At 36.8% G+C, this 20317-nt stretch overlaps 5 protein-coding genes across 7 annotated transcripts; 2 read left to right on the top strand and 3 right to left on the bottom strand.

Annotated features, from left to right (window-relative positions):
* Positions 1 to 394: 394 nt before the first annotated feature.
* LOC110666681 (uncharacterized) lies at positions 395 to 4209 on the bottom strand. Its single transcript, XM_021827259.2, has 5 exons — positions 2947 to 4209; positions 1923 to 2219; positions 1564 to 1749; positions 1038 to 1256; positions 395 to 898 (listed from the first exon to the last, which is right to left on the bottom strand). The coding sequence occupies exons 1-5, from the start codon at positions 3394 to 3396 to the stop codon at positions 494 to 496; spliced, it is 1557 nt and encodes a 518-aa protein (XP_021682951.2). The 5' UTR covers positions 3397 to 4209; the 3' UTR covers positions 395 to 493.
* A 1943-nt stretch (positions 4210 to 6152) lies between these two features.
* LOC110666684 (40S ribosomal protein S2-4) lies at positions 6153 to 8215 on the top strand. Its single transcript, XM_021827263.2, has 2 exons — positions 6153 to 6899; positions 7820 to 8215. Exons 1-2 carry the CDS (start codon positions 6246 to 6248, stop codon positions 7973 to 7975), a joined length of 810 nt encoding a protein of 269 aa, XP_021682955.2. The 5' UTR covers positions 6153 to 6245; the 3' UTR covers positions 7976 to 8215.
* A 1064-nt stretch (positions 8216 to 9279) lies between these two features.
* On the top strand, positions 9280 to 9797 carry LOC110666687 (photosystem II 5 kDa protein, chloroplastic). The gene has a single exon (XM_021827265.2). The coding sequence runs from the start codon at positions 9378 to 9380 to the stop codon at positions 9699 to 9701; it is 324 nt and encodes a 107-aa protein (XP_021682957.1). The 5' UTR covers positions 9280 to 9377; the 3' UTR covers positions 9702 to 9797.
* A 479-nt stretch (positions 9798 to 10276) lies between these two features.
* Positions 10277 to 14926, bottom strand: LOC110666679 (sulfite reductase [ferredoxin], chloroplastic). 3 transcript variants are annotated; one of them, XR_009145472.1, is made up of 9 exons: positions 14510 to 14846; positions 13164 to 13940; positions 12785 to 13081; positions 12428 to 12625; positions 11850 to 11984; positions 11612 to 11728; positions 11340 to 11498; positions 10961 to 11218; positions 10277 to 10716 (listed from the first exon to the last, which is right to left on the bottom strand). XR_009145472.1 is itself a non-coding variant. In XM_058139316.1 (9 exons), exons 2-9 carry the CDS (start codon positions 14687 to 14689, stop codon positions 11012 to 11014), a joined length of 2070 nt encoding a protein of 689 aa, XP_057995299.1. In that variant the 5' UTR covers positions 14690 to 14694; positions 14785 to 14926; the 3' UTR covers positions 10731 to 11011. The 3 variants fall into 3 exon arrangements, 2 of the variants coding, with proteins under 2 accessions (XP_057995299.1, XP_057995298.1); XM_058139316.1 differs by lacking the exon at positions 10277 to 10716 and having other exon boundaries at positions 10731 to 11218; positions 14510 to 14694; positions 14785 to 14926; XM_058139315.1 differs by lacking the exon at positions 10277 to 10716 and having other exon boundaries at positions 10731 to 11218; positions 14510 to 14893.
* A 781-nt stretch (positions 14927 to 15707) lies between these two features.
* LOC110666690 (calcium-dependent protein kinase 8) lies at positions 15708 to 19754 on the bottom strand. Its single transcript, XM_058139318.1, has 8 exons — positions 19189 to 19754; positions 18423 to 18546; positions 18145 to 18288; positions 17681 to 17833; positions 17480 to 17595; positions 17201 to 17368; positions 16444 to 16674; positions 15708 to 16124 (listed from the first exon to the last, which is right to left on the bottom strand). Exons 1-8 carry the CDS (start codon positions 19714 to 19716, stop codon positions 15978 to 15980), a joined length of 1611 nt encoding a protein of 536 aa, XP_057995301.1. The 5' UTR covers positions 19717 to 19754; the 3' UTR covers positions 15708 to 15977.
* Between the last annotated feature and the right edge of the window lie 563 nt (positions 19755 to 20317).

A 20317-nucleotide genomic window follows, 5' to 3' on the forward strand; every position in this document is an offset into this window, starting at 1 on the left:
GACGGCTTTAATTGGGGGGTTGGCAGTTTAATCATGTGATTTTCATTGTTCAACAAACTTTCTTTTGATTAGCAGAAAAATACTTTCTTCATTCCAGCATTCTCATTGGCTATATTTGCGTGCATATTGAGAACTTCCAGCTTAAGAGAGAGAAAGCCAGAGCTTTTAAATCACTTGACACATAAACATTACATGTTAGCACATAAGACACTCTTTTTTGGCCATTCATTGGACTGATCCCCACTTTATTAAACTTCATATATGTTTAAAAAGAAGCAAAAGCTCAGGCATTATATATATTGAGCTAATAGTTACTAATTGCAACTTCATTTATTTTCTTAAATTATCAAATCTAAGATGGGGTATGAGAAATCTAATTACCAAAATTCAAAGGGAAATGCAATGGTAATTCATAATTCTCCACAAGTTCTTCTATATTGGAATGGTCACAAGTCACTAAGTTTAGATACTTAAGAAGACAGGATTCAGGGCATTAGGAATCTCTCTGCACATTGTAAGAGAGGGGACAGTGCAAAGGAAAAACTCCCCTGTTATTTTGCCTTAACAATGGTGATGAATTTCCAATATCTCTAAATGGTGAGCGTTTCAAAGTATTAAGTCCACTTCCACTTGTTTTTCTTCCATTTTCCAATGACTCCTGATGCTTGCAGCAATCATCATTTGCTTGGCCATTTTCCTTCAATCGACAAACCAGTACTCTTTTCTCCATCTCGTTTGGCGATTCATGCAAATTCGCTGCTGAGATTTTGTTCCTATTTGTTTTTCTTGTTTTTTCCTTCCTCAACTTTTCCATCTCAGCTCGAAGCAGTGATACCTGAGCTTGTAGCTCATTTGCCTTGGCTTCTGAGGAGAGAGCTTGCCGTCTCCATTTTTTCACCTATACAAGACAACCCCATCTCAGTTGCCTCCATTAATATAGCAAAATGCACAGTATGGAATCAATACAGCGGCTGACTAGCTGTAGCAGGCTGAAAGTGAGAGACAACGCACAACCGTATAAAACCTGGTGTACTTACAGCAGAGTTTAGTGATTGAATTTGATGATCAGAATCAAGTGCTCGATCTTCCCAAAAATCTCTAGAAGCCTGCAATTCCTCCATCTCATTCCGGACTTGGCCCAGCATCTCTTGCATTTGGGACCATTGCTCTGTCTCAGCCCGAACTTGCTCCACAACCCTTTGCACTATTGCCTTGCAGCATCCTGAACATGCTCTCTCCTCATAAGGCTTTCTCTCCTGCACAAGCAATCTATCAACTTTCAGACACGTGATTACCGACTTATCCCAGGCATATAGATTTTGAATATTCTTGAACCATGAAAAAGTCTAAAGGTAGATTTGACAACTTTAATTCAGACCTAAATCTACCCAGTTAGAAACTACTCTTGCTAGAGTCCATTGCAGTTAATATAAGGTGCTTGGTTACTATGTTCATTCATACAACTGTTACATAGAATGGTTGAGTTAAATGGTGAAAAAAAAAAAAAAAAACAACAACAACAACAACGACAACGACACACAAAGAGACACAAAAAGAGGGCACCTTGCATGGTTGTATCATTGAGGATGAAGATATCTCTAAGAGTTCGAATCGCTTGGAAGTGGCAGCATAACTAGAACTAGAAGCAGAACTGTTGGCTGTAGAGAGCATCGACCCATATTCAACTTCCATCCTCTCTAGCAGATTACCCTTTGACAATCCCTCCACTTTCTTTCTCAGAGCCTCCATCTGTACATATTTTTTATTAGAAATTACCAACATATAAAAGTAGAGTTATTAGTGAAACATAATAAAAGAAATGGATAAATGGAGAAATGTAGAGTTATTAGATTCATTTAGTTGTTTTCATTTCAAATAGTGATTAGATTTGATACTGAAGAAATGGAGAAAGTTAATATTACATTGCTGCTGCAATTCAAAACAAAATTTTCTTTGATGCTGCTAGTGGTATTGATGGACAAGCATGCTTCTGCCATCTCTTGAATCTCCTTCACACATATCTCATCTGATTCTCCTGCAAACTTGTGTAGCCTTCTTTGAAGAAGAGATGCTTGTTTATCAAAATTGCAACCCTTTCGAACATCTAAATCCTTATTTCTTGATCTCTTCTGCAACTTCTCTAGTTTCTCAGCCAATTCTATGATCTCTACCTCCAAAACCATGTTTGCATTCTTTCCATTGCACATCTTTTCTCTCCCCTACAAACCAAGCACAAAACTCAAGTATTAAAAAGGAAATTCATCTGTCAAAAACCTAATCTTGCAACCAAGTCAAATGTGCTGCACTCTTGTGAGTTGTGAATCATAGTGTGTGAAAAAAGAAGATAAACAGCAAGACATTTTTGAAGCCAAGTGGACAACCTGGCACTTATTATTATTCTAAATAGCATCCAAGATCCTTTTTTTTTTTTTCCTACACCTGACTTTTTCAACCCAACAATGCTCTCCAATCAAAGGGAATTTCTCAGCTTGCAGTTGAGGAAACGTCTCCTCACACATTTTCTTTTCCAAAATTCCATCTGCCTTGCATGAGCTCTTCCCTGTAGCCCTCAACAGTACAAAGAGGCCAAAACCCTCACTTTCCCTTACCAAAATAAAGAACCAAAAAAAGAGAAGACAGATGCAAAATAAACTTTTTAGTCAATATTAAGGATTAGGCTTAAAGAACAATAAAAATGCAGCCTACGTCAGAATTACTTTGAGTTGAGGCAGAATTCTCCCTGGTTTTATATCCAAATCTAAAACTTCAATTTTTTTTTTTAATCAAGAAATGTATAGCAAAGAAATTTCATTGCTTCTTTCCCCTGCACTCCGTGGAGAACCGAAGCATAATGATTATGTCTATTCTCACAATTTCTTGATAACGAAGCACACCACTTAAAAAAGCAAAACAAGGCAAAGGAGAGAGAGAGAGAGAGAGACTAACAGCAAGCAGAGTTTGAACAGCAGATCTCAAAGCCCTTTCCACCTGGACCCTTCTTCTCTCCATCTTCTTCACAGCAATCTCTCTTTCCATCCTTAGCAAATTACACTCTGCCCTCAATATCTCAGCTTGAAACTTCCACTTCTCCTCCTCCATCACCACGCTCTCTCTTTCCTCCACTCTCTCTCTCCTCTCCTCCTCACACTGATAATCTCCTCCACCACTCACCGTTACAACTGGAGTAAACCCTCTTGTAAACTCTCTTTCTTGATCAAACAAACTCTCCAGCTTACCTTTCCTATCTCTTTGTGAACTGGACTTGGTAGCACTAGCCTTTGCTGGTGGCTTCCTGTGAGGCCTGCGAGGCAAATGCAGGATTCTTGGTGTAGGTGGCGGTGGTGGGTATTGCCATTTTGACCTCCTCAATGTTGTTTTTGTCGATGCTTTGTCCATGCAATACCAATGGAATCTTGGTTTGATATGTAAAAGCAGTAATCTTGGTTTTTGGCTTCTGAGTGTTGTGTTTTACTTAAAGAAAAGCAAGACTTTTAGAACCCGAACACAAATTCTAAGGAAAGCATTCTTGTTTACAGATTAAAGTCCAATGGAATAAAGAGTTTGAAAAAGCATTGAACTGATTGGTACAAATTTGTAACAACTAACAACCCCTTTTCCTATTGGTGGGAAAAATGGGTTTCAGTTTGAGATAGGGAACACTGAAGAGAGTTTTTTAATATAAAATTTTTACCAACTTCCCCTTGGTTTGAAAATGTACTCGTTTTGTTTGATTGTGCAGGCTGTGTACTGAGAGACTGCTGGGGGATGGGTTTTAGTTAGAAAGAGTGACAGTTTGGAAGTGGAATTTTGGAGTTTTGCGGCAGAAATAGTACCGGATTTCCTTATGGTTTGAAAATACTGAAGAAAATGGTTGATCGGAATAGGATCAGTAGGATACAGAAATAGATAAAATATTAAAGTCCAAAATGTACCGCATATGTAGCAACCGATATGGAACTAAAAAGGAGAGATTCATAAAGATTTTGAGAGAGCTCGATTGAAGGGCTATTAATATCCATCTTTATCAGCTTTTATTTGAGAAATAGAGGCTTTCTGGTACATTCTAATTACAGGTTGTGATCTAAGCTTGAAAATAAAGGTGTTAACTTTTGCATCCATCAAGGTTTAGAAGAGAGAGGATAAATAAAAAGCACAGGCCTGCAACCTCATTATGTGAAAGAAACAGGGATTTCAAATGAAATTGAAAGGTGCGTGAGTGTTTTTCCATCTCTTCTACTGGGAAATTGAAAGAGGAATGGGTGCGTGCCGTTAAAGGTCATGTAATTAAGTTAATTGTTTAATTAATAATGAGGGGTTGTTCTGTTCTGTACTGTTCTGTTCTGACACTCTCATTCCTAAGCCTTCTCTCTCTCTCTCTCTGTCTCTCCGATTCTCTTGATTTTCACGTCCACTGTTTGTAATTTTTTTCATTTTCCAAGCAAAGAAACCCAAACCCAGAGAAGCTTTGTCGGTGCTGATATTAATAATATTTGGACTTTCCCATGAGGGTGAGACAAGCATCAGTTTTGAATCCATGAAAGGACCACTTGCTTTAATTAGCGACTCCTTTGTCTTAAGCTCCCCACAACTCGAATTTTTATTCAATAGAATTGTTATACAAACTTTAATATAATTATGATTATTAATAATAATTAAATTCATATAAAAATCATCATAATAACAAAAATATTATTATTATATACATTAATTTTATTATATAATTTTGAGCAAATGCACGCATTAAACATGAGGGGTTGAAATAATCAAAGAAAACTTGAGAATAAAAAATAAAAATCCAAAATTATTTTTAAATTATTAAAAATTCAAATCATATATTATTAAAATTGAAATTGATATCATAATTACTTTTTAATTATAGAAGTGGGTTGAAGTTGCAATAATTTTATAGCAAGTTAAGCATAGTTTGTTGTGTGCACCAATTCTAAGATGTTATTTGTCTCTACTTCACTTGGATAGAATACAAGCAACCTTAAGTCAATGTCTTTTTTATAATTAACTTAATTACAAACTATAATAACCAAATGACTAATTTTGTCCTATGCATTGGAAACTTATGTTGTTAATTGTCCTCTCATTTTCTTCCTTTAAATTTATTTAAACAGGATTAATTCTTTTATATGGTTATTCGGTGTACTAAAAAATAATACATCCATAAATTATAAAAAAAAATTAATTACCCTTTGAATTTAGTAATATAGGATCCACTGCTATTTTGTGAGTGAATATAGGCTAATTATTAGATGTACCGAGAGTATTAAAAAATAGTATTTTCTCTCTCATAAAAAAGTAGATCATTCGTATAATATAAAGATAATCCATATGTACCGGGTGCACCTAATAATTTATTATGAGTATATACATACAAGAAGCATTCAATAATTTGCCTTTTAAAAGGATTTTACCACTAAAAAAATTAATGATAAAAATTTCCAAGTGAAATTCAATTTAAATTCTAATAAAAGAAGGCTAATCAACTAAAAATTATGAATTGAGGGATTTGATCTTATGAATTTAAATTTGAACTAGATAATATTTTTGATGAATGTGAATTTGAATTTAGTCCAATAACAAACCTAAAAACTAAAGATTTAAAATAATTACATTTGCCTCGTTTATCTCAAATCCATACTAAATATATTCATTTTACATAATATCACGAAAATTTTTTTTATTAATAAAATAAAAAAATTTAAATTTAAATGCAACTTACGATTATTTTCTTCTTTAAAAAATAATTTAATTTAAATTTCAAATTCTCAATAGAATGAAATACTCGTGAGCTTGATTAATGATTATTATTTGAGTGGAGTAACCGTACAAAACTACAAATACAAAAGGTGTGAGGACAGATGCTCAGCGTGTTCTCCGCCGATTCTTTCTGCGTAGCCGCGTAAATTAAGCAGAGTACCAACAACAGCCTTTTCTTATGCCTAAAGTGTGGACCCATTTACCCCAACTCAGGCCCAAGTCCAATAACTTCAAACCCTAAACTAAGCCTAAGACCAAATGGCTTCTTATATTGTAATGTCGGCCCAATAAACATGGGCCAGTTTAAGCCCAATCCAATATTACTCTTTCTGAGACTGCACCCCACGCCACACCATTCAAAACCCTAATACTATATAAACTCATTTTCATTCGCTCCTCTGCGTTTATCTCCAGCCTTAGACTCTTTGTTTTTTTTTTTTTTTTTTCCTTTCTCAAATCTAAGCTTAACTGTAACCATGGCTGACAGAGGCGCAGGAGAAAGGGGAGCTTTTCGCCGCGGCTTCGGCGGTCCATCTCGTGGCGATCGCGGAGGCAGAGGCCGCCGTCGTGCGCGCCGTGACGAGGAGGAGAAGTGGGTTCCAGTAACCAAACTGGGCCGCTTGGTGAAGGATGGAAAGATCAGAAGTCTAGAGCAAATTTACCTGCATTCTCTTCCGATCAAGGAGCACCAGATCATCGACACTCTCGTCGGTCCATCCCTCAAGGATGAGGTCATGAAAATCACCCCTGTCCAGAAACAAACTCGGGCTGGGCAGCGAACCCGATTCAAGGCCTTTGTCGTCGTAGGCGACGGGAATGGCCACGTCGGTTTGGGAGTTAAGTGCTCGAAGGAGGTTGCTACTGCCATTCGTGGCGCTATCATATTGGCTAAGTTGTCAGTGATCCCCGTGAGGAGAGGATATTGGGGTAACAAGATCGGAAAGCCACACACTGTGCCCTGTAAGGTCACTGGCAAGTGTGGATCCGTGACAGTGAGAATGGTGCCGGCTCCACGTGGTGCCGGGATAGTCGCTGCTCGGGTCCCCAAGAAGGTTCTGCAGTTTGCTGGGATAGAGGATGTGTTCACCTCCTCCAGGGGTTCCACGAAGACACTCGGGAATTTCGTTAAGGTCTGTTCAACTATTTCTTTATATTCATTATGTGGAATTCAGAGCTTTACAGTTAATCTATTTTAACATGTTTATTGAATTTTTGTCATCTGAACTTGATTATTTGGTTTAGCATTATATATTGCCTCATTGATTGATCGCTTATTGAAGATTGTATATGCATATTAGGCTAACATTCTGCTATCAGCACATTGTGATTTTGTGTGGAGTTAGTGTGTCTTAATACGTTGTCTTCTAATTTGTAATGATACATATGCTTTTAAATTGTTCAATGTTTTCTCATTGTATCTTGGCCTGTTCTGTTATTATATGAGCTTGTGTTAATAATGTAACAGTCATCCATTCAATTCCTGAAAATCGCTAGAAGTTCTGAAATTTTATGTTCTTGTTTGCATGTTAAAAGAAAGGAGCTTTGAAATCTTCGTCATTTTTTAGTTAAATTAGGGTCTATTAACTGTTTGTGGATGATTTGAATGTTCCTTAATTACTATGCTTGATTGGTTTGAAATGCTCACATGACTTCAATGTGATCCTGAATTATGCCTCTCTTGCCATAACCCAATAGTAGCTTATATGTAGCCAATTTCAAACAAATGATACTATCTTTGTGAATTTGTTATATAGTAATAGGATTTCCACACTACTAGTAGACAGTATTTGTTTGCTAGATGGTTATGAATGTCCATTGCTGGATAACTGTGTTGTTGATAGTTAAACATGAGCCTTTTTATGGAAGTAATAAATATTCCTATCTTGCTGATGTAAAAAATTCACTTTATGTGTGTGTGTGTGTGTGTGTGTTGGTCTAGGTATTGTTTAACAATGATAAAATTCTGTGATGCTTCTTTTTTGGATAATTACACTCTTTATTCTGTTGTTCTTTGTTGGTTTAATTCACGTGCATGCCATGTAAAATGCAGGCCACCTTTGATTGTCTTTTGAAGACCTATGGATTCTTGACTCCTGACTTTTGGAGGGAGACCCGCTTCACCAAGTCGCCTTTCCAGGAGTACACTGATCTATTGGGGAAACCAACAAAAGTCCTAATTGAAGATGCAGAGAGAGTTGAAGCTTGATGCACAGAAACCATTCCTGAGTATTGAAGATGGGAATATAGAGCCAAGAGTTTTGTGTTAATTTCTTGTTAGGTTCTTAAGACTATAAGTATGCATTATTATTATTATTTTTTTTTTGATAGGCAAGACTATAAGTATGTTACTGTTTTGTTTATGGTTTTGTTGAGGATTTTTGGATTAGGTAATAACTTTTGCTGTTTTAATCAATTTGGAAATGGATATGCATTGTTTTCTTTTAAATTTTGATCTCAAGTACTGTGTTTTATATTTGATTTTCAGTCCTTTATAATGGAAGCCTATAACCGAGAATGAAGTATTTTTTTAGGGAAACTGTTATGTTCCGCGAAAGAAAAATGAACAAACCTTAGACAATGGGCTCTCGTACGAGAAGAGCAGTTCTTATTCATTTTTGCTGGTTTTTATCCTGGGTGCTATTTAATGCTTCTTGCTGGTTTTAGCTTCTCTCTCTAGGATAAAATAGATACCACCGCTAGACGTTCTCCTTGCAGTCCTGGGCCTTCACAACCCATGAAGCGTAGTAAAACCAGCAGCTTTTGGAGTGCCGGCGCATGGCAAAGCTCACTGTGCCACCCTCGCCTTTAGGGTCAGCTATCGGACAATCAATGGTTGGTTAAATTAATGGCCTTAGAGATGCCATGCACCAGAAAAAACTAGCACCACCCTTCATAGCCCAATTTAAGATGAAGCACATATTTCATACCTAGCCAAAAAAGTGCAAGTCAAAGAGAGGCTTTTTCAAAGTACCAGCGAAATTGTAATTCAAAAAGAATGTATACAATTCAACCCAGAGGTGGTGGAGAGAGCAAAACCGGCCAGGGGAAACCATCCCCCATCCCTTTTGGGCAGGGAGGGGACAGCCATAAGTAACAGCAATAAATCTCGTCAAAATTGTTGGCTAAATATCCTTGTTTAAGCTTGTTAAAAAAGGATATAAACTAGAACATCTAAACGATTATTTTTTGCTAATGAAATTATGAGATATTTAAATTATGTTATCTGCTCATGTTTTTAACTTGTCAAGTAAGGTGAACTAAGCTTTTGAAATCTCGGAAATAGTGGAAAGCTTCAACACAAACGCATAATCATGGAAGTACTGTGCCGTGGTGGTGACTATTCAAGCAATGTTTGTTGAGACCAAATCTTTCACTTCCGCCACTCACCAAAAGGATTCGCAGCCACAAATTCTGGACAAGATAAAGGGCACGTGGCACTAATCCATTTGATGAAACGTTTATTGAGATAAGGAAATGGATGACGATCTCCTAAGGCCCTTAAGCCATTGGCATTTGCGAGCAATAATAGTCCACTTCCTTGTATTTGCATCTGAGAACCAGACACTACACTAACTCACTTCAGCAGGTCATAAGCAGAATTTGCAGAGATGGCATCCGTGACCATGACAGCCTCATTCCTAGCTGGTTCGACCATGGCCAAACAACCCTTGACAACCCCACGCAGAGGGCTGATCGTGGCTAAGGCCTCAAGAGCCACAGAGGAAGAAAGGGTCAGTGTGGAGATGAAGAACAAGGAAGAAAGAAGCAGTGGGAGGAGGGATTTGGTGTTTGCAGCCGCAGTTGCTGCTGCATTCTCCATTGCCAAAGTTGCCATGGCTGACTATGAGCCTAAGCCGGGTACCCCAGAAGCTAAGAAGAAGTATGCTCCTATCTGTGTCACAATGCCTACTGCTCGTATCTGCCGCAAGTGAAAGAATCCTATCTACTTTATAAATTAATGTTGATCTTTAGATTAATGTAAAAGCTGTATCCACTTGTATCTTTTCATTGGACAATCCTCTTTGTTATATTCTTCTCCTCCTAGTTTTCTTTTCTCTCTTTTTAAACAGCTTTACAAAATTCATCTTCCCCTTCAGACGTCTTCTAATTTAAGGAGTTCATATCGGAAACGTTGACATGTCTTAAACCCCAATTTTGACTTGATACCATCGGAGTTGTCCCTAACTCTCTGGTAGGAATAACATTTTGAATTGGAGACCCAATTCGAATTAGCCGAAAAAGAGATCAACGAGCAGGAAACTTCCGCCAAGCATTGAGGATGGTCGCTGGCTTCCACTAACTATGAGTCCAATGTTGACCTTTTGTAGTTTATCAGCTCGACTCATTCTTGTCTAATAATTAATGTTTATAGATGCTAAACTACCTGTCTGCTTCCAAAATATGCTGCTCTGACCAACGATTATAGAATTGACACTCAAGATTAACAACTAAATGCCATTAAAGTTTATACCTCAAAATAGAAAATGCCAGCTTAGTAGTTCAGTAGTTAGAAAAATTTAATTCTTGAAATTATTTCATATAAAATGAGAAGTTACATAGATTTACATAAACCCAAAATGGTAACAATATGAGATAAACCAGATTAATAATTCTCAGAGCAAAGAAACCACTCCTGACATGAAATGTGTTCCTAATGCACTGACAGATTTGTCCTCTGATCGCACAATATTTTAGTATGAAGCAGCTGAATACAAGACTTCGAAATACTATCCCCACCAGAAAGCACACAAGGAAATAATAAAAATAATAAAAATAAAAGAAAAGCAACTTCCAACATTTTGATCTGAGTCAAACTGATTATTCATCTGCAAAAACTCTGGGATTGCACCAAGGTTGCCATCAATAAGTGTGCGCAAGAAGACTCCCAGTAAGTTTCTGCGTCCGGTTATCTAGAACTGCTAATTGTGGCAAGTCTTTGAGAGTAAACTGAGAATCAAAAATACAGAAAGGATAATTTTATTTCAGGAGAAAGAAATGAAAATCAATCTCTTTAAGAAATCATCTTAACTGGATACAAGGCCTAACGTCAAATAATACAGAATACAGTTCTCATAAAAACTTCAACAAGCAAAACTGTCGTACAGAATGATACCAAAACTACCATTCATTACAGAGCTGCTGTTACCATGCAGTAACAGCACAGGGAAGGGTAGTTTTTTTCCTTATTCACCTCAGCCTTTTTTGCTCAGCAGCAACATTTTTTGTACCGCACATGAGCACCTCATTCCCCTTTCCCGTTTTGCTGGGCAGTAGCATAATTGCGAATAATTTCCATGGCTAACTGGTGAGCAGTCTTATTCTGCAGTTTTGCAAGTTCATCAATTTTATCATATGTGTCCTTATCAGAGAAGAGCCTCAGGTTGTACTTGGGGGGTGTAGACACAACGCCTTCCCATTTGTCAACCCACTCCTGAAGTTTCTCAAATCCCTAACAAAATAATTGGAAGGGCACCAATTAATTTGCCTTAGACAAACAGTAAGTTATAATGGAACCAGACATTTTGTAGTAAAACTAGGTAGCAATATCAAATAGTAATTTCTATGCTCACCATGCGGATTGTGAAGTCGCCAAATGATTCTTTTGATTGCCTTTTTCGTTTCCAATAATAAAACAGAGGTTCCAGAACTTTTTCAAGTTCTTGAATCTTAACCTTATTCATGAAGCTTCTTGCCAATGCAGTTTGACTGGGTGTTCCCCCAAGCCAAATCTGTTTCAAAAGAAAAGGAGCATCAAACTTTTTTCAACAACTCTCATTTATATTCAAGAGAGAGGGGAAAGTAGGGAAGAATCACTCAAATTTTTTTCAACAACTTTTTTCACCTGATAACTATTGGGACCATCACCAACAAATCCAAGTTCAGCCATGTATGGTCGAGAACAACCATTGGGACAACCCGTAATCCTTATTACCACAGATTCATTGTACGTGAGGCCCACCTGAAATAGTGAAGACCATTACAGTCAACACATGTCCAGATCCTAATTTGCGTGGAATGTCAATACACAAAATATATATCTATCAAGTTGATTCTTACGAACTCATTGGAACAGCTAATACCTTCTCAAATACAGCCCTAACCCGTTTGAGGATGTCAGGTATTCCCCGTTCAGCTTCCGTTATTGCCAGTGGACAAAGTGGCATTGCTGGGCATGCCATTGCTGTTAAATTGAGGGGATCTACATACTTGGGTTGCTGCCCACAAGCAATACTGGTCAAAATCCCAAAAAAAAATGGAGAAAAACAGCAAGAGATAACAAGAAAAAAATAAAAGGAAAGGGCAAAAGCATGTTTAACCAAATAAATATTATCATGGCTACCATGAATACCAGATTAGTATGTTCAGCATAAGATGCACATGATCAAGAAATATAAGAAAATTCTCATCTCAGACTCCAACGCCCATTAACAACAGCTAAATTGCCACAGTTAAAAGTCAAGACTGATAACAGTAACTGGTTGTGCCCATAACATTTAATGGAAATTTTAGGAAGCATTACAAAGATTTTACAGTCTCTTAGTCGTTAACCAACAAAAAGGTAAAAATATATGTTCAATCATTCAATGCAATTGACTGGAGAATTTTCACAGGCTACAGGATACATGGCCCAAAAATCATATAGATGTAGAAATCCTACCAGCAATCCAGCTTGTGCAAGAGTTGCAGTGATGGGGCGCTTCCAAGCCTTGCGAATACCACACAAGATGATATTCTGGTTTGGTGTCAGTTGCACATCTAAATTGTACTTCTCTATTACCTCTCTCAATGTTTTCTTCATTTTCCCTCCAATACGACCATTATCAATGTGGAGCCCACAAAATAAACCACTATTTCCCTGCCAACGATTTTTTTAATTACCTAGTATCAGAGGATACCAATTCAAGAAGCAAGAAACTGGCAAATGAAGGTGTGTGTTTGGAAGTGTATGACCCCAAGAAGATCAGCGACATTGTAATGTGAGAACACAAACAATTTTGGAATCTTTAGAACAAACCTGCTCATGCCATCCCAAGTAACTTTTAAATTCCCATTCAGGCAACTCACGAAAAGGCTCAAATTTCTTTCCATAATATTGCTCGACGACACTTCTGAACTTCTCAATCCCCCAGGAACTGATCAAATATTTCATTCTACTGTATTTTCTATCATCTCTCCTCCCATTTTCTCGTTGGGTAACAACAATAGCTTTCACTGCATATAAAATGTCTTCTTTTGGTACATAACCCAAAGGTTCAGCCAGGCGTGGAAAAGTGGTCTCCAACCTATGTGTTCTTCCCATACCACCACCAACCTGAAGTAGAAATTGTAAGAAACAGATGGTTGTATGCAGTTAGATTAATAAGTGATAATGATTAAAACTTTGTTGATCTTACATATATATTGAACCCCTGAGGCTCCCCATTCGCATCAGTAACCACAACAACACCAATATCATTTGTGAGAATATCCACAGAGTTATCTGTTGGTACAGTGACTGCAATTTTAAACTTCCTAGGCAAGAACTGGGTTCCATAAATAGGCTCTGGCGAGCCAGGGAAGTTCGTTCCATGAGAATTGTCATTCCGGGCCTTCACCACCTCAGGAGGTTCTGCAGTCATGATTTTCTCACCATCCACCCACATATCATAGTAGAACCCAGATTGAGGAGTTAGAAGCGCAGCAATGTTCTCAGCAGTTTTCTGTGCAAATTGGTAATCTTTTCTCGCAAATGGAGCAGCAGGGCCCAGAACATTCCTGTTGAGATCACCACATGCACCAAGAGTTGAAGCCATGCTATGAATGATGGTCCTCATTACAGTCTTGAGGTTCTGCTTTAGAACACCATGTAGCTGAAATGTCTGCCTAGTTGTCAAACGAAGAGTTCCAATTCCAAACTGATCAGCAAGATCATCCATGGTCAAGTACAGTTTGTTTGAGACCTTGCCACAAGGGTTCTTAGTTCGAAGCATAAAAGAGTAGGATTTTGCACCACGTTCATCTCTGTTATACTGCTGATAGCTCCCATGGAACTTGATTAGTTGGGTTGCAGACTCATTAATATTTGGGGCATCTGTCAGCAGCTCTTCATTAAGAGGGTACCTGATGTAATTACTTTGTTCTTTGATTATTTCAACCTTACTGCGCTTAGTTTCAGTCTCAGGCTTCACTGGCTGCCAACAAAAATTACCCAATGAAGGAAATTCGTTAAACTTAGTACATATAATATATAAATCAAATCAAATGGAGCGACCACATATATACATTATAACTCAGGGGAGGGGGAAAAAGAAAAGAAAAACAAGAGACCAAAAAAGGGTGAAGACTAAAGAGTAGTTTAGGGTGAAGACTAAAGAGTAGTTTTTTTACCCAAGCTAAAAAACTTTTCTTTCTTCTGGTTTCCAAAGAGAAAGAATTCAAACGTGCTTCTATTACGAATTCTTTTTTACTTTGGAATCCATTCCCCCTCCCCCGCCATATACATAGAGTAATATTTGAAAAAGCAGCTCTTAAAAATAAAAGCAAACGAATTCATTCTCTCGCCTAACATTTTGTTACAACCAAAATGCAAATCCGCAAACAAGAATTAGACCCACAAAAGATTTTAAGTTCGAAACTGTCAATTCATCATCAAAATGATTTATCATTCAGAGACAAACTATATTAATCCATGAAAATTCCAAAAAATTAAGAATAAGAGCTTGAAGGAGGGAGAGGGACAGGCAAATCGTAGAAATCTCACCGTGGAAACAGCTCGTACAAGCGAAGGTCTGGAAGAAGAAACAGAAAACAAATTCACATTTCTCGTCAAAGCAAGTGAAGAATTTGAAGATCTCAAACCATCAAAGCTCCGTATCTGGATCTTCGGGTCCTTCAACACCGCAGTGTTGGCCGCTCCAAAGGAGGTCGTCGTCGTCGTCATGAACTCTGAAATCAAGAACTAACCCGACAGTAAACCCCAGGCAACGAGAGCTAGGACTCTTATAAGCCAAGCTCCAGTGAGAGAGAGATACTTACGGGGATTGGTTGAGTGGCGATGACTGAGCTGAGAAATGAAAACGAAAACAAAAATTTTATGGTACTTAATGATAATCTGCTGGATTGTGGTCGTTTGCTAATGTGCGTCGTCACTTGCCTGACACGAGCACCTTTTTGAGCCGGATCACCTCAGTAATGCTCGACGCGCTCTCCGGCTCTTGCTTACCAATTGCGATATTCCAATTTCCAAACCGTAGCGAGTCACGCGTGTGAAACGTATAATAGTTTGGTGAATGGTAGAGGCGCGTGAAAATAGAGAGTGGGCATTGTAGGACCGACATGCGAAACTAAATTTGGATTCTGCGGTGCATTGAACCCAGACGGAATTCTGTTTCTACGGAGTACAGACTACAATTAAAAAATTTCGGTAGTGGACGTTGCTTAATTATTTATTAGTTAGAGGAAAAGCCAAAAGCAGAGGAAAATGGGAGGGCCATACTTAAATGGGAGATAAATTTCAATAATCCTTTTTAATCTGTAAGCTTAAGACTGAGTCATTTTTTAATTTAAAAATAAAAAATAAAATTTTTTTAAATTTTAAAATTTTATATAATAACTTTTTTTTACTTTTAATAATTAATTTAATATGTTAATATTAAATAATTTAAAATAATATTAATATAAACGATTATTATTATTTTTTAAAAGTAAATTTTTTTTAATTAACTGTTATATATATATATATATATATATATATATATATATAGTGATTTATGATTTTATATGATTAAAATTTTTTTTATAAGTAATTTAGAAATAAAATTATAATTTAATTTTATCACTATTATATGAAATAAAAATTTATATTATTAGTAGTTTAAATTAAAAATTAATTTGATAATTTAAAATTACAAAAATTAAATTTTAATTTTTGGGTTACCAAATAGGGGGTTTAAATGTAATTGAAATCTAACTTGTGATGTATTTACAACCACATAATTGTGGAACAATTCCTTTAACCAACTTTTTCTGTATCTCTTGCAGTAAACAAATTCTAAAACACATTAAAAGAAACTTAAGACAATTGCTCTAATCCTACCTATCCATTTAACATCCCATGAAGTTGAAAAAGGAAAGGTGATAATAATTTCATAAAACTCAACAACAATAGAGGAGGATTCTTTTCCTTTCTGGCATTGGTTTTTTTTCTCTTCACTTTGCTGATTCTCCCTTCAATTGACTACCTGCAATGATCCATCTCTCATTAATTTTAAGCTCAGACTATTGAATCTTTCTCTTGAATATTGCCTTGAGGCTTTTCTCCAGTCTGTGCCAGCCTTCATCATTGCAGCAAACTCCTCATAGCTTATGCGCCCATCCTGCCAGATAGTATGCCAGCAAAGTTAATCTTACATAAGCAATCAAATGCAGAATGATAAGAGATGCTACATTACTTATATTATAAACCATGTAATCATACAAAAGAATGAGACAATATCAAATGGGGAAAAAAATCATATCGCAAGTAAACAGTCAAGCATTACACACATAGAGAGGCCCAAATTGACTATTGGCACATCATCTCACAGTTTCCATTCCAATTAGCAATAAAATATTGGCCTCAGCTAGAGTAGACTGACGGAGAAATCAAGAGTTGAAAAAGGATTCTTTCCTATCCACAAATAGGTTATTACTAACCTTGTCTGTGTCAACATCATGCATGATGGCATTGATAACATCCTCGCTACAGGTGTCAATTTCATCATTTAAGGATTCTCTCAACTCTTCGATCTCTATGTAACCACTCTGATTTTGATCAAAAAAAGCAAAAGCTTTATGTAGGTGCTCATCATTGCCCATCTTTTTAATGTGAACTGAAACTGCAACAAACTCTCCATAATTCAGTGTTCCATCACCATCTACATCAGCCTGTAGAAACCAGTTCTCAGTTATTCATTTCATAAAATGTAAAACTGGAACAAGTGAAACTTGCTTCAGCAAACATAATAAAGCCAAACTTGAATTTTGGTTAGGGTAAAGAATCAAGAACTGTAACTAGGAATAAGTTAATTTTTTGACAAAAATTCAAATATAGGGCACATGAAAATTCCTTCGGTAAACACAAAATGATTAAATTTGGGGAACAATCAAACAAGGTTCCCCCGGCCCTTTTTTCTCCTCTCTCTCTCTCTCTCTCTTGCTTGGATTGGGCAAACAGGGGATAAAAGTTAAAGGAATCTTGCCAAACTCATCACAAATGGAATCTGTAGTACCCAAAACATATTGCAGTTTTAATTATCAGAGTTGGGCTTTTTCTACTAATCTACCCAATTAGGCTTCTTCTCATTAGCACCAATTTTGCAGAAAAGTGGGATGAATGGACTACATTTCATTTCATTTTTTCTCTATTTGGGAAAAGGAGGAATAACTTGGTTAGAAACAAAATAATGCTTACAGCATCCATTAGAATTTGAAGATCCGCATCAGGAATCGGCTGTCCAAGCTTTTGCAACCCAATTCTAAGTTCTTCAACGTTAATCTTGCCTCTTTGGGCAGTGTCCATCATGTCAAAGGCCTCCTTTAAGCCTGCCACTTCCTCCACTGACAAATGCTCAGCCACCACCTGCAGACACAATCATACATTTAGTGAAAGGTCTTTAGTTATCCCTACAAAATTCTGTATTATGACAATGGAAGCTAAACATATGTTTCAGTGGACAATTGAAAACATTACCCTAAGTGCTCTTTTTTTCAGCTTGTTCATCACAGAGAACTGTTTGAGCCTTGCTTTCACAGTCTCTCCCAATGAGACATTTGGAGCCTTCTTTGCATTTTGTAACCAAGGATGTTCTGAAGAAAGAGGAGCTCAGATGATTGTATTATGAAGATAAAGAACACATATAAAATATATTGCCTTACTGAATAAAAACCCTACCAAGCACTTGCTGAGCTGTAAGTCGTAGCTTAGGATCAGGATTAAGCATTTTCTTCACCAGGTCCTTTGCATTATCAGAAACTTTAGGCCATGGGTCCCTCTTGAAATCAATGACAGAGCGAATAATTGCCTGCGCTACCCCTTGCTCAGTTTCTGGATAAACAAGATAATGCATATTATGTGAAGAAAAAGGAAAAAATACAGTCAAAACTATAACAGTGCCTTGGGAAATATCAACCAATAGAAGGGTGAGTGTTAGCAATTTGAAAATTCATTTTCTCTTCTTTTTCTGTTCAAGCCTTCAAGGGAAGGGAAGGAAGAAGCAAAGGCTTCAAGAACCCCTGACTAACTGCATTATGGGCTTTCAGAGGATTTTTTTTACTACTCTGAAACCATAGAACATAAACTACACACCACAAATTAATTTCCAACACTCATTGATCACTAAAATTAAGAAAACAAACCTGCCCAGAAAGGTGGGACACCACAAAGTAAAATATAGAGAATAACTCCAGCACTCCAGACATCAACTTCAGGGCCATAATTGCGTTTTAGAACCTCTGGGGCCATGTAATAAGGACTACCCACTATCTCATTAAATCTCTCACCTGTAGAAAAATGCAGTCTTCAGAAACATAACAAGACATAAGAGCAAAATGGCAATGGCTGGTCGCAAATTCCCAGAAATATAAGTGCCATTAAAAAGGCTGACATATGCAATGGCTCTCATATAGTACAATACCAGGTTTAAAGAAGACTGACAATCCAAAATCAATTGCTTTTAAGGGGGAATTTTCCTTCTTATTTGCAAATAGAAAGTTCTCTGGTTTGAGATCACGATGCATAACTCCATGTTTATGGCACATCTGCAGCCAAAATGCATACAAAAGCAAATCAGATTATTTCATGAGAGTATGAGACCAAGAACCCCTAATATGGAACAGTCATCTAACAGTGAAAACCTTATGATTATCATTAGCAATAAGAACCAAAGTCGCCAAATGACAAGACAGACACAGAAACTCACATTCTTTTATTACTATAAGTAGGATGCATACACAGAAAACTCCCATTGATAATGATCCTGAATCTATATGATATATCTAGAAATTGCAAGGGCCAATATAAATCTAAATGAAAATGAACAATATGGAAAAGAATTGATAACAAGCCACCAAGTAGGTGGGCGCTTTAATGAAAACTCTTGTTAAGCGAATACTAATTAGGACAGTTGAGTTTTTATGCAAAGACAATAAGCACATGAAAACATCAGATATTATAAATATCTTAAAAATATTTTTAACTGATAGCATCTTCAAAACCTAAAATTCAATATAAGCAGTTTCATAAATTATCCAGAAATTCAGGCTACTAACAACCCAGCACAAGCAAACACAAACCAGATCAGAAACCCATAAAAGAAACAAAATGTAAATTCAATGCAAGATCATATTTACAACATTCTCAAGAAAACCAATTGGACGACAATAAATGATAACAAATCCAACCTGAACAACTTCCACAATAGTCCGCATAACCGCAGCAGCAGCCCTTTCAGTGTAATGCCCCCGTGCCACAATCCTATCAAACAACTCCCCTCCCTCACATAATTCCATCACAATGTGCACAGCACTATCATCCTCATAAGTACTCTTCAAAGAGACAATATTTGGGTGGTTAGGCAAATGCTTCATTATCTCAACCTCCCTCCTCACATCCTCAATATCCACTGCAGTCCTTAGCTTCTTCTTGGATATAGATTTACAAGCAAGCTTTTCACCATTGCTTACATCAGAGCACAAGTATGTAATCCCAAATTCACCCCGGCCAAGCTCAAGACCCAGATCATAATGTGCGGAGATATCACGGCCAGTAGGTTCTTTCAAAACCAAGAGCTTGTCTATAGGTCCAGATCCATTCTTCACAACATAATCATTGCCAAAGAATGGATTTTGCTGCTTGTTTTCCCCTTTGGCTTTCTTCTTATTCTTGTCAGATGAAGAGCTCGAAGCTGGAGTCACACAGCAATTACCCATGGATGGACGCTTCTCTCTCAAACTTCAATTTCTACCAAAAACCAAAAACCAAAAACCTGCAGAGGTTGCAAGAATGCCCAATAAAGCAAAAGAAATAAATTTATCAAACATTGATTTCTCTCTTCAGATGTAAGAAAATTTACAATTTTGAATTGTAGCTTTCAAGAAAAGACGGGTTAAAAAAATAAGAGACAATAACGAGAAAAAAAAAAAAAGATAATTCTCCAAAAAAATTAGAAATTGTTGCAATATTTGAGTTCTCAAAAACCCAGAAGAACAAAAGAGATAATAAATTTACACAGCTAAAAAAAAGTAGTTATATACAATAAATATCCATTAAAGAAGGGAAAATTTTTATATAGTCGCAACAAAAATGAGATACAACACTATTTAAAAGAAAGATAAAATCAAGAAATAAGAAAAACTTATTTTAGCTCAAATAGCGAAATGCTGAGTTAAGAGGAGGAAACCCCACCAGGTAGTTCCGAATATTTGGATACTGATAGGAGAATCTGAGGGATACCCAAATGAGCTTCACTTAAATAAATGCAAGAGCTGGAAGAATGTGAAAAGACCAACGCAGAACTATGAATTTAAAGAG

The sequence above is a fragment of the Hevea brasiliensis genome, chromosome 17 (genome assembly GCF_030052815.1).
Source record: "Hevea brasiliensis isolate MT/VB/25A 57/8 chromosome 17, ASM3005281v1, whole genome shotgun sequence".
Classification (NCBI taxonomy): Eukaryota; Viridiplantae; Streptophyta; class Magnoliopsida; order Malpighiales; family Euphorbiaceae; genus Hevea; species Hevea brasiliensis.